Source organism: Castor canadensis, chromosome 17 (genome assembly GCF_047511655.1).
Source record: "Castor canadensis chromosome 17, mCasCan1.hap1v2, whole genome shotgun sequence".
Classification (NCBI taxonomy): domain Eukaryota; kingdom Metazoa; phylum Chordata; class Mammalia; order Rodentia; family Castoridae; genus Castor; species Castor canadensis.
In genome coordinates this window covers 3881813-3898995 of record NC_133402.1, presented here as the reverse complement: position 1 = coordinate 3898995, position 17183 = coordinate 3881813, and the positions used below count along the sequence as shown (strand labels likewise).

The 17183-nt window shown below is 46.9% G+C and overlaps 1 protein-coding gene across 12 annotated transcripts in view; it reads right to left on the bottom strand.

The window, feature by feature from the left end:
- C17H16orf96 (chromosome 17 C16orf96 homolog) overlaps positions 1-17183 on the bottom strand; it is a 47147-nt gene that overhangs the window by 28591 nt on the left and 1373 nt on the right. For 10 of the 12 annotated variants that reach the window (XR_012443271.1, XR_012443272.1, XM_074060214.1 and 7 more), the window contains exons 2-4: positions 13750-13850; positions 9125-9358; positions 7278-8112 (exon numbers count right to left, since the gene is read on the bottom strand). Coding sequence is in view for 10 of the 12 variants with exons in the window: in XM_074060214.1 (XP_073916315.1) it covers positions 7278-7697 (420 nt within the window). In the remaining 2 variants the exon portion in view is untranslated. Of the gene's footprint in view, positions 1-7277; positions 8113-9124; positions 9359-9480; positions 9902-13749; positions 14239-17183 lie in introns of those variants that run through there. The other 2 variants (XM_074060215.1, XM_074060216.1) reach the window with 2 other exon arrangements.

Below are 17183 nucleotides of genomic sequence, written 5' to 3'. Positions count from 1 at the left end.
CAAGTCCGGTTGGTATATAGTGTTGTTCAGGTCTTCTGTTTCCTGGCTGATTGTCTGGCACCCAGCATAATACCCTATTTTCAATAATAGGTACCAGCACCCAGCATAATACCCTATTTTCACACAGAAAAAAAGGGCTGGTGGAGTGGCTCAAGGCATACATCCTGAGGGGAAGGGAAGGGAAGGGAAGGGGAGGGGAGGGGAGGGGAGGGAAGGAAAGAACACACCAAAACTTATGGGATGCAGGCAGAGTGGTGTTGGTGGCTATGTCATCAAAAAGATCTCAGATCAGATCAGTAGCCTAAACTTCCTTTTGTGTGTGTGTGTGGTACAGTAGTTTGAATTTAGGGCCTGTGATATCTAGGCAGTCTTCAGTTACACCCCCAGACCTAACCATCCATCTTAAGACACTGGAAAAAAGAAGGGCAAACTAAACCCAAAGCAGAGAGAAGTAAGGGGCCCAGTGCCCTGTGGCTCATGGCTGTAATCCTAGCTACATGGGAGGCTGAGGTCAGGTGGATCAAGGTTTGAGGCTAGCCCAGGCAAATAGTTCTCAAAATCCCATCTCCAAAATAACCAGGGCAAAATGGACTGCATTCAGTAGCTGAGGCAAGAGGATATCGAGTTTGAGACTAGCCTAGGTTACACAGTGTGAGGGACGGGGGGCATGGTGGTGCATACCTGTAATCCCAGCTACTTGGCAGGTGGAGATTGGGAGGATCATGGTTCAAGGTCAGCATGATCCCAGTTATAGCAGGAGGTGTAAATAACCAAAGCAAAAAGAACTGGGGACGTGATTCAAATGGTAGAACACCTGCGTAACAGGACCCTGAGTTTAAATCCCAGTACCAAAAAAAAGGGAGTGGGATACTAGCAACAGTCCCTCCCAGGGAAAAATGAAGATGTAAAAGGACTTTGGAGCACTCAGGGAAGGTGACATTGACATTCAGAGTTCTTATTACTATTATGACAATAACTTCTGCCGTGATTATCTAAAACTCAAGTGTCAGCAGGGCGCCTGTGGCTCTTGAGTGTAATCCTAGCTACTCAGGAAGCAGAGATCAGGAGGATCAAGGTTTGACACCAGCCTGGGCAAACAGATTGCGAGACGCTATCTAAAATAAAAAAAAAACCATCACAAAGAAGGGCTGGTGGAGTGGCTCAAGTGGTAGAGCGCCTGCCTAGCAAGTGTGGTCAGGCACTGAGATCAAACCCCAGTGTTAGCCAATAAAATAAAACCTGAGTGTCTTCAACACTTTTAAGCAATGTAAGAAAATGCTAAAAAAATGTTAATGTAAAGTCTTAATTTGTGTGATATACAGAAAGTGCTGTTTTGGTTGTTGCTGGAGTAGTATGAGTAGGGAGTATTGAAATCAAAGAGCAACAGCTTGTTAAAATCTTCTACATCCAGAACAATTTTATGGAGACAGGTGGACAGAACAATCTTAATAAGAGACAGCTGGCATCATCCTTCATTTTCTCCTGTGATGCTGGCTGACAGGGTTATCATTATAGATGAGAAAATCCAGCTTTCCAGGGAGATGTGGAATCTAGGAGTGGGAGGGGTCTGGGAATCTGCAATTCTGGAAAATCTCACCAGGGGGAGCTAGTGCACAGGCAGACATGGGAAGAGCCAGGTAGGTTCAAGTCAGGCTGGACGTTGTAGTACAGGTGACTACATGTAGTCAGGATGACAATGATGGGAGCCCAAGTTTGTTTTTCTTACGGTACTGGGGTCTGAATTCAGGGCCTCACACTTGCCAAGTAGGCACTCTACCGCTTTAGCTATTCCACCAGCTCTCTTTTTCTTTTTCTTTTCTCTTCTTTCTCTTTCTCTTTTTCTTCCTTCCTTCCTTCCTTTCTTTTTCTTTCTTTCTTTCTCTTTCTCTTTCCCTTTCTTTCTCTTCTTCCTCCTCCTCCTCCTTCTCCTTCCTCTTTGTCTTAGTCAGTCTCTCTGTTTGTCTGTTGTCTCTCTCTCTCTTGTTTTTTAATTATTTTGCAGGTAGGGTCTCTTGTTTTTTTATTCAGTGCAGGCATCAGACAGCAATACCCCTACTTATCACTTCCCTCCTACCTGGGGAGACAGGCAAATGCAACCATACCCAGTTTATCAATAACTCTTTGCCTGGGCTGGCCTTAAGCCCCTATTCTGATTTCTGCCTCTCAAGTAACTGGGATTAGCCACAGTGCTCAGCTTTTTTTTTTTTATGTTATATTTCTTTTCCTCCACTGTTCATTTTTTTATTATGCAGCACTGGGTTTGAACTCAGGGTTTCACGCTTGCTAGGCAGGTGTTCTTCCCACTTGAGCCATTCCACCAGCCCTCTCAGCTTTTTTTTGAGACAGGGTGTTGCTATGTAGCATAGGCTGGCCTTGAACTCCTGCCTTATCCTCCTGAGTGCTGAGATTGCAGTGTGCACCACTATGCCTGGCACAGCCCAGGTCTTCCAACCCAGAGGTCCTTACTTGGGGGCAGTAGGCATCTGCTAATGTCTGGAGACATTTTCAGTTTGCACAAGTAAGTGGTACTTCTAGTATCCATTGGGTATGGGTCGGGATGCTACTCAACATCCCGTAATGCACAGGACAATCCTGAGCCACAAAGAATTGTCTGACCCAAACTATCAATAGTGCTGAGGTGGAAAATTCCTGCAATCTAACCCTGATTAATCATGACTTGTTGTGGGCATAAGCCCCCAAATCCAGTGTAGTCCTGACACCAGCCCCTGGGCCACACCTGTGGCCTCTTGCTCCCCAAGGAGCAGAAGTCCCCTTGGTGTCTGCCCTAGTTTCCAAGGCACCATTTGCCTGTCTGGGGTGGGTGCTGAGGCCACCAGGCTTCTGAGTCTTCACCCTTGGCTTATATCCCTTGAGGGATGCCCAATAAGGATGGCAGAAAACACTAACCCAGCCAGCCCAGAAAAGGGGTTTGGGGTACACTTCAGGTGCTCATCGGCATCAATGTGGCATTTGGTCTGCCAACCTCACTGACTGGTGGGTGCAGACACTTAAACAGCTTTTGCTGTTCTAGCACCAGCTACCATGGTAACTCACTTCAGTGGGTCATTTGTGGTGTGATAACTCTGGGCAACCTCAATCAGACTGGGACCAAGCACCACTCTATAGGCAGGGACATTGCTTATCTGCACAAACAGTCCTCTGAGGGTTGCAGAGTCAGGTCTGAACCTGTCCACCAGCCTTCTCGTGAGTTGGGCGGGTGCTCAGGGCACTTGAGAATTCTATAAACCTTTATCCACCCAAGCAGACCAGGAGGCAGGCTGCCCCAAGGGACAAGCACTTGGTACATTTGTGTCTACCTGTCCAGCCCTTGAGACCCTCAGCCTCCTCTTGCTGACTTGTCTGCAGCAGCACTGTCTGTCTTGTCTGATGTTGGTACATGCAGCTCTATTCTGTTCCTGAGTACATGGAATATCTTTTTCTGTATTTTTGCTTTCAACTTCTTTGTGTCTTTGAATCTAAAGTGTATCTCTTGTGGACAGCATAAAGTTAGATCATGAGTTATTTATTCCATTCTGCCAATCTTTGCTTTTTGTGAAGTAAAACACATGTAACAATAGTAAAGCATAAGATTCCATGGCATTTAGTATAACAAAGGTGTGCAGCCATCATCACTATTCAGTTTTAAGACATTTCATTGCCCCGAAAGAAAATCCTGTCTGCGCTAGCAGTTCCTCCCCACTGCCTTCTTTCTAAGAAACCACTAATCTACTTTCTGCTTCGACAGATTTGCCGCTCCTGGGCATTTCATATACATAGATTATCATGACTTGTGGTCCTCAGTGCCCAGCTTCTTTCACATGGCATGATGTCTTACAGTTCCTTCCTGCATTGCTTTGCCTCTCTGCCTTGGCCAGTCTGGACTCCTGTTCCCTCACCTTCCCCGCTCCCCCCAACTCAGGCTCCAGGGTTCCATCATCTGATTAGTGAGATTGCCACCTTCTGGCCCTGTTTCTCTGCTCAGGCAGAATGTCTGGATAATGATAATAGCAAGCACAGTTCAGGCACCCAGCATGTGCTGAGCACTTCTTGCCTACTGTATCACTCAGTGTGAATTCTAGCTCCAATCATGTGAGAAGAAAGTCATCATGGACCATTTTCATACCCTACCCTTTCCTGTTGGCTAAAGGTTGGGCTTTCTCGCTGCCCACGAACCCATGCCATCTGCCTGCCCAGTCTGCCTGGGTTTTTACTGGCTTCCCTGTTTTCTAACACTGTGAACTTCAAGTGGGTTACTTAACTTCTTTGTGTCTGTGTTTCCTCATCTGTCAAATTACTTTTTTTTTTTAGTACTGGGGTTTGAACTCAGGACCTCATGCTTAGTTAGGCAGGTGCTCTACCGCTTGAGCCACTCCACCAGACTTGTCATCTGAAAACTCAGATTAAAGGCACATGCCTTGTTGAGTTTCCACAAGGCTTAAAGGAGCTAACAGATGCAAGGAATTTAGGCAGCAAAAGGGAAGGTATGGTGAAGAGATGGGGGCATGAAGCCCACGAGAGTCAGATGGAGCAGAGACGATGCTCAGTCCTTGGCAGCTTTCTGTGTTTTCTCAATCACCTCTACAAATACATGCACCAGTTTTCACTTCCTCAGAGCCAGGGTCAGAGCTGGCAGCCCCTGTGTGGTCAGTGTCCTTGGGACACCTACCCAGTCCAGGTCCCTCTCTTCTGAGACTTGCCAGTGGTCCCCTGGAATTCTTAGGCATGACCCTGCTTCCACATGTGGATGGGAAGGCCCCTCTCTGAGTTTAGAGTGAGAATGTGAGAGGCTGGTCTTCCAATGGACCCAGCCTGGATTGGTGACAATTCTTCCTTTCTGGCCTAGGACACTTTTTTTTTTTTTGCTAGGCAGGCACTCTACCACTTGAGCCACTCTGCCAGCCCTACTTTGTGATGAGTATTTTAGAGATAGAACTATTTGCCCCAGCTGGCTTTGAAGCATGATTCTACTGATCTCTGCCTCCTGAGTAGCTGGGATTAGAGACATGAGTCACTGCTGCCTGGCCTGGCCTGGGACTTTTTAACCAGGACCCAAGACTATAGTCTTGGCCTCAGACTATAATGGACAGTGGAGACGAGGGTGAGTGACTCTGGAAACTTGCCCTGTATGGGTACCCCCCTTTGAATATTTGGCTGACAGATGACAATGGGGACCTTGGAAGCAGTAATCTCCACTGGACCTAGCCCTTAGTCTGACTGTGCTCTCAGTCCTGACACCCCAAGGACGCTGGCAAATTTCACGATCTTTCCCCTACTTGTCAGCCCAAACTCCTTATTTGCTGTGTGCTTTCCAGGGGCTAGGTGATTTACTCCCTGCAAATATTTACTTAGCCCTGGCCAGGTGTCAAGAACCCTTTACTTTCTTCACCCCACACAGCAGGTCAGGAACGCAGTGTTACTATGACCTCTACTTTATACTCAAGAAAACAGACAAGTCCAGTTGTTCAAGGGCACAAAACTCAAAAAGGGTGGCACCAAGGGTGGCACTGGTGTCTCACGCCTATAATCTTGGCTACTTGGGAAGCTGAGATCAGGAGGATCACAGTTCAGGACCACCAGGACAAATAATTTGTGAGGCCCATCTCCACAATAACCAGAGAAAAATGGACAAGAGGTTTGGTTTGAGCACATGATTTGCAAGTGGGAAGCCCTGAGTTCAAACCCTAGTCCTACCCCAAAAAAGGGTGGTTGTACTCCTTGTCAGTTCTTTTGGTTATATATCCAGGAGTGGAATTGCTGGCTCACAGGGTGACTGTCCACTTAACCCTACAAGGAAGTGCCAGAGATACTTCCAGAGAAATTGTCCCATTTCCTATTCCCTCCACAGTGTCTGAGTGTTCCCACTGCTCCCTCTCCTTATCAATAATACTTGTTTATTTTTTCCCCTTTTTGGATGGTGATAGGGATGGAACTCAGGGCCTTGCACATGCTAGGCAAGCACTCTAACCACTCAGCTTCAGCCCTTGCACTTGGCTTTTTGAGACAGGATCTCACTATGAAACCAGGCTGGCCTCAAACTTGAGATCCTTCTGCCTCAACATCATGAGTGCTGGGATTATAGATGTGTACCACCATACCCAGCTGTTTTCCCTTTCTTATTACCTCTTAGGTTGGCTATTTATCAACCAACTACATGGTAGGCAGGGAGGCAGGGGAGCACAGCACTCCAAGGTGGGGTCTTGAATCAGAGGACCCAGCTCAACCCCCCAGTTCTGCCTGTCTCTGGCTGTTGGTCCTCCAGCAAATTAATGAGCATTTTAGGGGGTCAGTTTCCTCACTCATAGAATAGGGGTGATGCACCTTCCTCCACATGGCTACTTCTCATAGACTTTTATTCACTTGCTCTGCTGGTCTCCCTGGCTAGGCTCCCGGTTGCCATGACTACCATGGTGCCTCTCTTGTGGTAGGCCTCATTTTTTTTTTTAATCAAAGTGAGAGTCACATAACATACAATTGAACTCCCCCCCTCCCCGGGACTGGGGTTTGAACTCAGGGCCTACGCCTTGAGTCACTCTGCCAGCCCTTTTTTTTGTGATGGGTTTTTTTTGAGATAGGGTCTCAAGAGTTATTTGCCAGGGCTGGCTTTGAACCATGATTTTCATGATCTCTGCCCCTAGAGCAGCTAGGATTACAAGTGTGAGCCACCAGTGCCTGGCTGGACTTTTTTTTTGTGGTACTGGGACTTGAACTCAGGACCTCACACTTGCTAAGCAGTTGCTCTACCACTTGAGCCATCTGCCAGCCCATAACTGTACATTTTATTTTTTATTCATACGTGTATACATTGTTTGAGCCACCTCTCCCCCTGCACCCCGTCCCCCTTCCTCTCTACCCCACCTCCATCTCTTCCAGGCAGAATCTGTTCCGCCCTCTTCTAACTGGACATTTTCAAGTCAATGATTCAGTGGGATTTAGTATATCAAAAACTTACACACCTATTACCATTATCTAGTTCCAAAATGTTTTCATCACCCCAAAAGGAAATCCTACACCCACTCAGCAGTCACCCCTCATTTCCTCCTCCCGCTGGCCCCAGAAATCACCAGTGTGCCTTCTGGGTCTATGCATTTCCTGTTCTGTATATTTCATATAAATAGGATCACACAATATGTGTCCTATTGTGTCTGGCTTCTTTCCACAACACGTGAGTTGTAGTTCTGCCTGACTCCAAGACCCCACTCTCTCGCCTCTGGAAAGGGACATCTCATCATGAAAGAAGAGGGACAAGATGCTCGGGTGAGGGCAGGTTGGAGTGGTACCTTTTCCATGGCTTCCTCATGGCCCTCCACCATCTTCCGGAGCTTGATCAGGTTCCACAGGTCCTGGGCAGGCCGGTTGGTCCCCTGGCTGCCTTCCACCAGCTGGGTGGTGGAGGGCAGGTCTTTGACGATGGTCAGCTGACTCTCTATCTTGTCCACACGGCTCACCAAGTGGTCGAAGATGTTGCTGAGTCGTTTCATGGGGTTAAGGACGGGCTGGGCGTCTCCTTCCCTGGGGACGAGTACAACCTGTGAGGTCTGGAGGAAGTCCTCATCCCCGGAGAGGACCTTCTTGAGTTCAGACATGTGGATGTGCTCCAGGATGCCCTGGAGCAGGAGGTGCAGGGCCTTGAAATTCACCACTCCACACTGTGGTATGGCAATGTTGACCAGCTCGGTGAATGTGAGTGAAAAGCTCATCTTGCCAGAGCGTGGGTTGGGGGTACAGAGGTTCTGGGAGTCCTTGGGAATATGTGGCTTTCAGTGGTCCAAACTGCTGCACGGGCAGGTCTGCAGAGGCTTGGGAAGATGGTGAGCCACAGCAGTCAGGGAGGAATGGCCTGTGTCTCGGCCAGAGCTCGGATCAGAGTTTCTGGTTGCTAGGACACCAGAGAATGTGGTCAAGTAGGCAAGCTTCCGAGAGCCTAGAGTGGGACTGGTGATCCCAGGCAAGCCTTATCCAGAATAGGGGCTCAATTAATATTTGATGAATGTTTAACAGTGACCAGGCAGCTTCTTCATTCAAGCCCTCTGATTATGTAAGGCTGATGACCCTTTCCAAGTGTTCGTAGGGAAGTGATGGAGAGGCAGCTCGCTCCTCAGAAGTCTCTAGGATCTAGAAGAGAGATTTCTTGGAGTCAGGAAGGCCCAGGTTTTAAGAAAAGAGAATAGAGAGAAAAGAGTCTGAAGAACTAAGCTAGTTTCTGGACATGGACAAACATACCCTCTCCCCTCACAGGTGCTCTAGTTTCTGGAGGGCAAGGGCAAGAAGGTGAGGACAGCATCATTTGTTTTGAGTCCTCAGTGTTCCTGTTTGCCCAGGTGACAGAGCCAGTGCTGAGCCTGCTCTGCTCCCCAGGTGAGTTAGGGCTGAGACTCTAGTTCTCCAGAGCACAGTCTCAGTCCTGAGAATTTAAGGATAAGACCATGAGCCAGTCACTGCTGGGCCAAGAGGTCCTGCTATTGTCAGGTTCTGCTTGGTCAGTTGGGGGAAAGAACAACAGCCTTGCTGGGCACTGGTGGCTCACGCCTGTAATCCTAACTACTCAGGAGGCAGAGTTCAGGAGGATAGCGGCTCAAAGCCAACCCTGGGCAAATAGTTCACGAGACCCTACAAAAAACCCATCCCAAAAAAGGGCTGGTGAAGTGGCTCAAAGTTAAGGTCCTGAGTTCAAATGCCAGTACTGAAAGAAAAAAAAAAGAAGAAGAAGAAAAGAACAACAACCTGCTAGTCCCAGTTTCCTAGGGAAGTCTGCAGGGAACACCCCTGACTTAACACCTGGAGCCCTGACTCCTGGCTTACGCCGTGTTGCCATTCCTGGCATACAGCAAGCACCTGGCTCAGGATTTCCACTGGTAAAGGGCAATTTCACCTGACTTGTCCATAGAAAAGGTGGAAATCAGTGATCCCTTCCCCTCCAAACCACCAATTGTGAAGCCAGATCCTATAAAAAGACTTTCTACTGTAAGTAGAGAATTTTAAGAGAAGAGGATGTAGAGAAGAACTGAACTAAACTGGGATGTAGACATGACCAAATGTACCCCTGTATTAGTTAGGGTTCTCCTAGGACACATTGATATGGATATATGAAAGGGAATTTGTTAGGGGAATTGATTCATGCAATTACAGAGGCTGAGAAGTCCCACGATAGGCTGTCTGCAACCTGGAGACCCTGGGATGTCGGTAGTGTGACTCAGGTCAAGTCCAAAGACCGAAGAACCAGGAAGCTGATGGTGTAACTCTCAGTGTGAGGCCAAAGGCCAGAGATCCTCGGGTGGGAAGGGCTCCACAGATACAAATCCTGGTGTCCAATGCAGGAGAGGCTGGAGTGCTGGCATTCAAGGCAAATGTAGCTCAGCTCCTGGAGACAGACAGACACATTCACCTCTTTTCTGCTTTTGTCCTCTCTAGGCTCCCAGCTGACTGTGTGCTGTCCACCCCCACTGAGGGCAGGTCTCCCCAACCCAGTGTGCTCAAACTCACATGTCAATCTCTGGAAACACTTTCACAGTCATGCCCCCAAAACAATGCTTTACCAGCTTTCTAGGCATTCCTTAATCCAGTCAAGTGACACCTAAAATAAATCATCACACTCTAAAATATCTCTTGGTTTCCCATTGTGTTGTAAGATTTAAAAATCCAAGTGATGCCTTGACATCTTTGGGCCACACAGGGCCCCAGAATTCCCGTCTTTGACAGATGTGTCTCCTCCACTGGGAAAGGTGCCTGCTCAGCTAGTTCCTCAATCAGTCAGAGTGGCTGCTTCTACCTGGTCCTTGCCTTTTGGACTTTACCTCTCTGTGAGTCATCAAGATAGGGGCTCATGAAATACCTGCACAGGCTGCATTCAAACCATGATCTTCCTGATCTTTGCCTCCTGAGTATCTGGGATTACAGGTGTGAGCCACTGGTGCCCAGCTAAATGAGGTCTTTTTAGATGATAGTGGGTGTTGTGAAGAGTATGAAATGGACCAGGACGATAGCTTTGGGGCAGGCATTCAGGGAGGTCCCTGTAGAGGTGACATCTGAACTTAAAGGAGGGTGTTCCTGGAGCTCCTTCAGGGCAGAGACCATTTTCTTGATTCTTTTTGCAGAACCAGAACCCAGAGCCCAGTGCTTAGTAGTGCTCGATAAATGTTTCTATACAAATAAGTCCAAAGGAGGTATCAACTCTCATGGTCCATATTAATGATAGAAATGTTTAAGTTTTAAGTGTTAAGCTAAGTGCCAGTGGCTCACATCTGTAATCCTAGCTACTCAGGAGGCAGAGATGAGGATGCTCCTGGTTCCAAGCCAACCCCGAGCAAATAGTTTGGGAGACCCTATCTTGAAAAAAACCCATCACAAAAAAGGTCTGGAGGAGTGGTTCAAGGTGTAGGCCCTGAGTTCAAACCCCAGTACCACAAAAAATAGTAATAATAAATGCTAACATTTTGATCATTCACTTTTCTGTTGGAATCATTTAGCATTTAAATTTGAAAATGTGGAAATACCAAGGGTTGGCAAGTGTATGGACGGCAGAACCATCATATGCTCTGGTGGACTGGAAATTGGTAGAAGTTCCCTGGAAAACTTTTTGGCAGGGCCTACAAAGTGGAACAGATCCACCCACCATGTGACCTACCTAGTCTCTGCACCCAGAGGTGCAGAGGGCACCCAACATAAATATTCACATACAGTGTACTAGGGTATTGATGACAGCACTACTCATAAAAACCAACCATCCCACTCTAGGATTACACAGTTGCCCAGGAACAGCAAAACAAAGTGTGACATGTTCTCACATGGTCCATCAGACAGCAATGTGAGTGAGCACCACCAACTACACACTACATGGATGACCTTTACACTATAGCCCTGGGCAGAAGAAGCATATTCAAACAAGTTCACATTGCAGGAATCCATTGCTGAAAAAAACCCACAAAGATGGAGAGACTACTCTTTGGCATCAGACATCAGGAGAGTAGGGACTGGGCATGGTGGTACCCATCTGTAATCCCAGCAGTTGGGAGGCTGAGGCAAGAGAATTGTGAATTTAAAGCCATTCTGGGCTACAGTGACACCCTATCTCAAAAAAAAAGAATGGGACAGAGATGAGAGAGAGAGGAGGGAGGGAGGAAGGAAGGAAGGAAGAAAGGAAGGAAGGAAAGAAGGAAGGAAGGAAAGAAGGAAGGAAGGAAAGAAGGGAGGAAAGAAGGGAGGGAGGGAGGGAGGGAGGAAGGATGGAAGGGAGGGAACGAGGGAGGAAGGAAGAAGAAAGGAAGGAAGGAAGGGAGGGACGGAAGCAGGGAGGGAAGAAAGGAAGAAAGGAAGGAAGGAAGGGAGGGAGGGAAGAAAGGAAGAAAGGAAGGAAGGAAGAAAAAAGGAAGGAAAGAAGGAAGGGAGGGAGGGAGGGAAGAAAGGAAGGAAGGAAGGAAGGAAGGGAGGGAGGGAAGAAAGGAAGAAAGGAAGGAAGGGAGGGAGGGAAGAAAGGAAGAAAGGAAGGAAGGGAGGGAGGGAGGGAAGAAAGGAAGGAAGGAAGGAAGGAAGAAAAAAGGAAGGAAGGAAGGAAGGGAGAGAGGAAGGATGGAAAGAAGGAAAGTCTGGAGAGTGGAGCCCCTGCAGGTTTGGAAGGGAAGCAGAGTTGCTGGAGTGCAGTCAGTCTGACCCCATAAGTGGACCCCAAAGGGGTTGCTGGCTCAACTCCAGCGGGCTCCTTCCCTATCTTATGGTGGATGTAAAGACAGCTTTTTGCAAAGAACTGGCCTGAGCATAATGGTGTCTCCTCCAGCTCCGGTGTGTGCTGACTCACACGCAGGCCGAGAAAGCAGCCTGAGTGGTGAAGTCTAGCACAGACCAGAATCCCAAGCCCTGGGGTCTACAAGGTGTTGGCATGCTCCCTAGCCCTTCTGTGTAGGTTTAGGAGTCAGAGGTAAACATTTCCGGGCTCTGTTGGCATGAAGGGAGTGTGTGTGCAAAGGTGCTTGGCTTGGCACCCAGCACTAAGTGCTCAAGTGATGTTAGCTGCAGTTCTTGAAATGAGCACACGATTTTGTTTGAGGCTTTTGAGTAAGGATGCATTGGCTTGATGGGGTGCAGGGGATGGAAGCAGAGAATTTGGAAGGGGAAGATACCCTCTCCTGACTTTTCAGTCTCTGTTTGAATGGGCAGAACTGCACTCAAAATAACCTTGAATCACTGGGGTTTTTGCATTACAAAAATCACCCACTGTACATTCCAATCAGCTCCAACATATAAGATAAGATAAAAAACCAGGCAAAACGAATATGTTCTTAGGAAGTTGGGGGCCGATGGCTCACGTCTGTAATCCTAGCTACTCAGGAGGCAGAGATCAGGAGGATGGTGGTTCAAAGCCAGCCCTATGTAAATAGTGTGTGAGACTCTATCTCAAAAATACTTAGCACAAAACAGAGCTGGTGGAGTGGCTCAAGTGATAGAGCACCTGCTTACCAAGTGTGAGGCCCCAAGTTCAATCTGCAGTGCCGCCCAAATAAACTCCAAACCCCACAAAAAAACAAGCGTGTTCTTAGAGACAGGGCTAGTGACTTCCCGGTGGGGTCCAGTGAGTGAAAGGGGCCACCAGGAGGCTATGAGTTCCGGGTGTGGAGGATGGTCACATTTTGCAACAGGGTCTTACAATATAGTCCAGGCTGGTCTCAAACTCCCAGTGCTCTTGTATCAGCCTCCCATGTGCTGAGATTACAGGTGTGTACCACCACACCTGGCTCATCAGGTCTAATTTTAACTCTGGATTAAAAGCAGTAAAGTAAGAGTGACAAAACATCACAAGGCATGTTGGCTACTGTGTTGCCAACAGATGGCACTGGTTGTTGAGGGGACAGAAGATCTTTGGGCTGCTTTTACACAAACTAGAGGCACACAGTCAGACAAAAGTGCTCCTTGCAGGGGCTGTCTTGTTGAAGCTCGAGAGGTGTTTGTTCAGGGTCAAGAGGATGATCTTTTGCTGGCAGAGGTCATCAAGTGCAAAGGCACTTATCACTGAAGGTGTGCTGGGCCTCTGGTGCTCCTGCTGCCCCAGTTTTGTTAAAAATCTGGCTAAAAATAAAAGGCTGTTGTCTTTGCAGTACACGTGTGAGGATTGGAGGCGAGTCTCAGGTGCCAAGGGAGGAGGCCAGTGACGCAGGAGCCAAGTTCTGACGTTCCCTAGGAAAAGGTGAGCTGAGGAGTTACACTGTGAGGCTGAACATGGACCCTCCTGGGACAGTTGTGGGCTCTTGATTTTAGATATGCTCCAGAGCAAGTAACACAGATGGCCCTGTCTTCCTACAGCAATGCTGGCCTTCCCTTTGTCATTTCATAATGTGCCTGAATTCTTCTTGAATTGCTTTGGGTATACCCTTATCCTTCTTTTTTCTGGTAATAGCTGTTTTACTATATAATTCACATTTCACATACTATACAAGTCACTCTTTTTTTTTTTTGGTGATACTGGGGTTTGAACTTAGGGCTTTGTGCTGGCTAGGCAGGTGTATTACCACTTGAGCCACTCCTCCAGCTTCGAGTCACTCATGGAAAATGTACAATTTCAGGCTTTTATTATACATGCATGACAATCAATCTCAGAACATTTTCCTTACCCTTCTTTTCCCTCTTCTCCCCCAGCTCTGGGTAACTACTACATCTCTGTCCTTTTGTTTTGCCTTTTCTGATCTGTTCGTTAGATAACTGTCACTATGACAAAACATCTGAGAGAACTCATCTTAAAAGGAGGAGAAGAATATTTTTACTCACAGTTCCCTAAGTTGCAGTCCATGGTTACTTGGCCCCATGGCTGACAGCCTGTGGTATGGCAGGGAAGAGGTGGCATAGGAAAGCTGTTCTCCTCATGGCAGCTGGGAAGAGAGAGAGCAAGAAAGGGCAGGGGACCAGATACCCCTTCCAGGGCATGCCCCAGTGACCCACCTCCCCTAACCAGACCCCACCTCCTCAAGTTTCCACCACTCCCGAGAAAGCCTTCAGCACATAGCCTTTGGGGGCATTTCAGATTCAAATCACAACACGGACATTGTATGTGGTCATTATCATGATACATACGGCCCTTTGTGACTGGCTTTTTTCACTTAGCACAATGTATTTGAGGTTCATCCATGTTGTAACTTGCATCAGTACTTCATTCCTATTTATGGTTAAATAATATTCCATTGCATGCACAGTTTACATTTTGTCTATCCATTCATCAGTCAATGGGTTGTGTCAAAGAAAACCACAGGTGAACAGGAGCTACAGTTGTAAAAACAAATTTTATTCAGAAACAATCATAACAGGGGCAAAGTGAAATAGCCTCAACTCTGAATACAAGGAAAATGGGATTTACAGCCCACAAGTAGGTGTGCTTTTGGGAGTTGGAACATTACTAAAATGGCAACTCTTGGCTAAACTGACTTGACAAGATTTTTTTTTTTTTTGTGGTACTGCAGCTTGAACTCAGGGCCTTCACCTTGAGCCACTTCACCAGCCCAATAGGGTTTTAGGCTGAGTGCCACTGGCTCATGCCTGTAATTCTAGCTACAATGGAGGCAGAGATTAGGAGGATTGTAGTTCAAAGCCTGCCCTGGGCAAACAGTTCACAAGACTGATTTTGAAAAACCCATCACAAAAAAAGGGTTGGTGGAGTAGCTCAAGGTGGAGGTCCTGAGTTCAAGTCCAGTACTGCAAAAAAAAAATTCTTACTGAAGGCAGGCCAGGGTGATCCAAATGCAGCTGGGGTATGGTGGGGGATGAGGAGTTTGGGCAGATAGTGGGAGTGGGGAATTCACCTAATAGGATTCTTACTAAAACTGGGCAACACAAAGACAGATGCAGATGTCCAAAAATTGAGGTCTGCCGGGGAAGAGGATTCAGAGGAGACTGACCACAGTTTGGTCAAGGAAAGAATATATCAGTTACTGCCATTTTTGGCTATTAAGAACAAGTAGATAAAGGTCTTTACGTGGAATATGTTCTCAGTTTTCTTGGGCATATTCCCAGGAGTGGAAGTGCTGGGTTGTTGAGTGACTTTGTTTTTTGTTTTGTTTTGTTTTGTCAGCGGCATGGGGTTTGGATTCAGGGCCTCATGGTTGCTCTATAGCTTAAACCACTCTGACAGCCCTTTTTTGTGTGATATGTCTTTTTGAGATAGGGTCTCACAAACTGTTTTCCCGGGGCTGCTTTCAAACCTCAATCCTCCTGATCTCTGCCTCCTGTGAGCTACTGGTGCCAGCTGTTTTGCTTTGTTTTTTATTTTAAAAACTTTTTTGGCAGTATTGGGGTTTGAACTCAGGGCCTCATGCTTGGTAGGCAGGCACTCTACCACTTGAGCCACTCTTCCAGGCCCATTTTGCTTTTTTGAGATAGGGTCTTACTATGCAGTCCAGACTGGCTTTGAACTTGTGATTCTCTTGCCTCTGCTTCCCAAGTACTGGGTTTACAGGTGTGAACCATCATGTCTGCCTGTGCTCTTTTCAGGGACATTTACCTTTACATTTGCACATAGACTTCAATAGTGTTACTTGTTCCTTGATTCCTGTTAAGAGCAGGTGGGAAGTGATGATTCCATCTTGTAGGTGACTGATTAGGGGTCCAGAGTACTCTCAACCTCACATAAATTAACAGCTACCATTTGTATTGAGTGCTGGCTGTGTGCCAGGCACCATTAGCAGTGACTCAATGCATTGAGCTAATCCATGCTCACAAAAGCCCTATAGAACTGGTGGTAGGTTTAGCACCATTCTGAAGTTAGGAATACTAAATATTTTGAATGATGCCACACAATAGTATGACCTAAGATTTGAACCCACTTCCATCCCACAAAATCTTAAGCTTTCACTGGTTCCTGGTTCTGAATCTCTCTCTCTCTCTCTTTCACTGATTCTTGAACCCCTGATACTGAGTGGATTCCAGAGGGCCAGAAACTTTTCACATGGCATTTGCCACGGTAGGGTTTGCAGGACCTGCTGTATTTGAAATCTACTGCATGGGACATGCTTGTCATCTTTTAGTTCATTCTGCACTCTTCCTCCTGGCCTTCTTACTCTGCATAGGGTTTTCCTCCCAACCCAGCTTCCTTCCCTTCCCAAGGTGTCTTCCTGCCTCAAATTTCAACCCCCTCCACAGTGCCAGAATGATTGGTTGGAAACACAAATTTAGTCAAACCACTCAGCTCAAAATTCTCTACATTTCCCATTAGTTACTGAGTAGAATAAATCCTCAACTGTAAAATCTATAAGGGCTATAAAACTCTCACCTTTCCTCTCCCCTCCCACTCATACCCTACCACTGAGCCACATAGAACTGCTTGCTGGGCAGGGGGTGTAGCTCAGTGGTACAGCACTAGCCTAGCATGCATGAGGCCCTGGATTCCATCCCAAGCAACACACACACACACACACACACACACACACACACACACAGTGTAGCTCAGTGGTACAGCACTAGCCTAGCATGCATGAGGCCCTGGATTCCATCCCAAGCAACACACACACACACACACACACACACACACACACACACAGTGTAGCTCAGTGGTACAGCACTAGCCTAGCATGCATGAGGCCCTGGATTCCATCCCAAGCAACACACACACACACACACACACACACACACACACACACACACACACACACACACACTGCATTACTCTTCTCCATGACATTGCCTAAATAGCCCTCCCTGCCTGCCCAGAGTGCCCTTCTCCAGTTCTTTCACCTGGGCAACTTCTACACAGCTTAAAGTCCCAGGTTAAATGCCCATCACCTCTTTGAAACCTTTCTTGTCTGGGTATTCCCACCCCTGAGCTCTCAAAGCACTCTGACACCTTCAAACAAGCTGTTCTATTAGTCTCCCTAGCCATACTGTGTGCACTTTGAGAACAGAGATTGGGCTGCATTCCATCTTGTATATTTCCAAGTCTAGAACAAAATAGTTGAATGAGTAAATGGATAAATGTTCTAGATTGGTGATGTCCAATACAGTAGCCACAAATCACACGTGGCAGTACTTGAAATGTGGCTGGTCCCAATCTAGATGTGTTTTAAGCATAAAATATACAACAGATTTCAAACACAGTGTGAAAAAGGAAAATATTTAATTGATATTTTATATTGATTAAATATTAAACAATATTTTGCATATATTGTGTTAAATTAAATACACAGTATTACTAAAATTAATTTCACCTCGGTTTATGC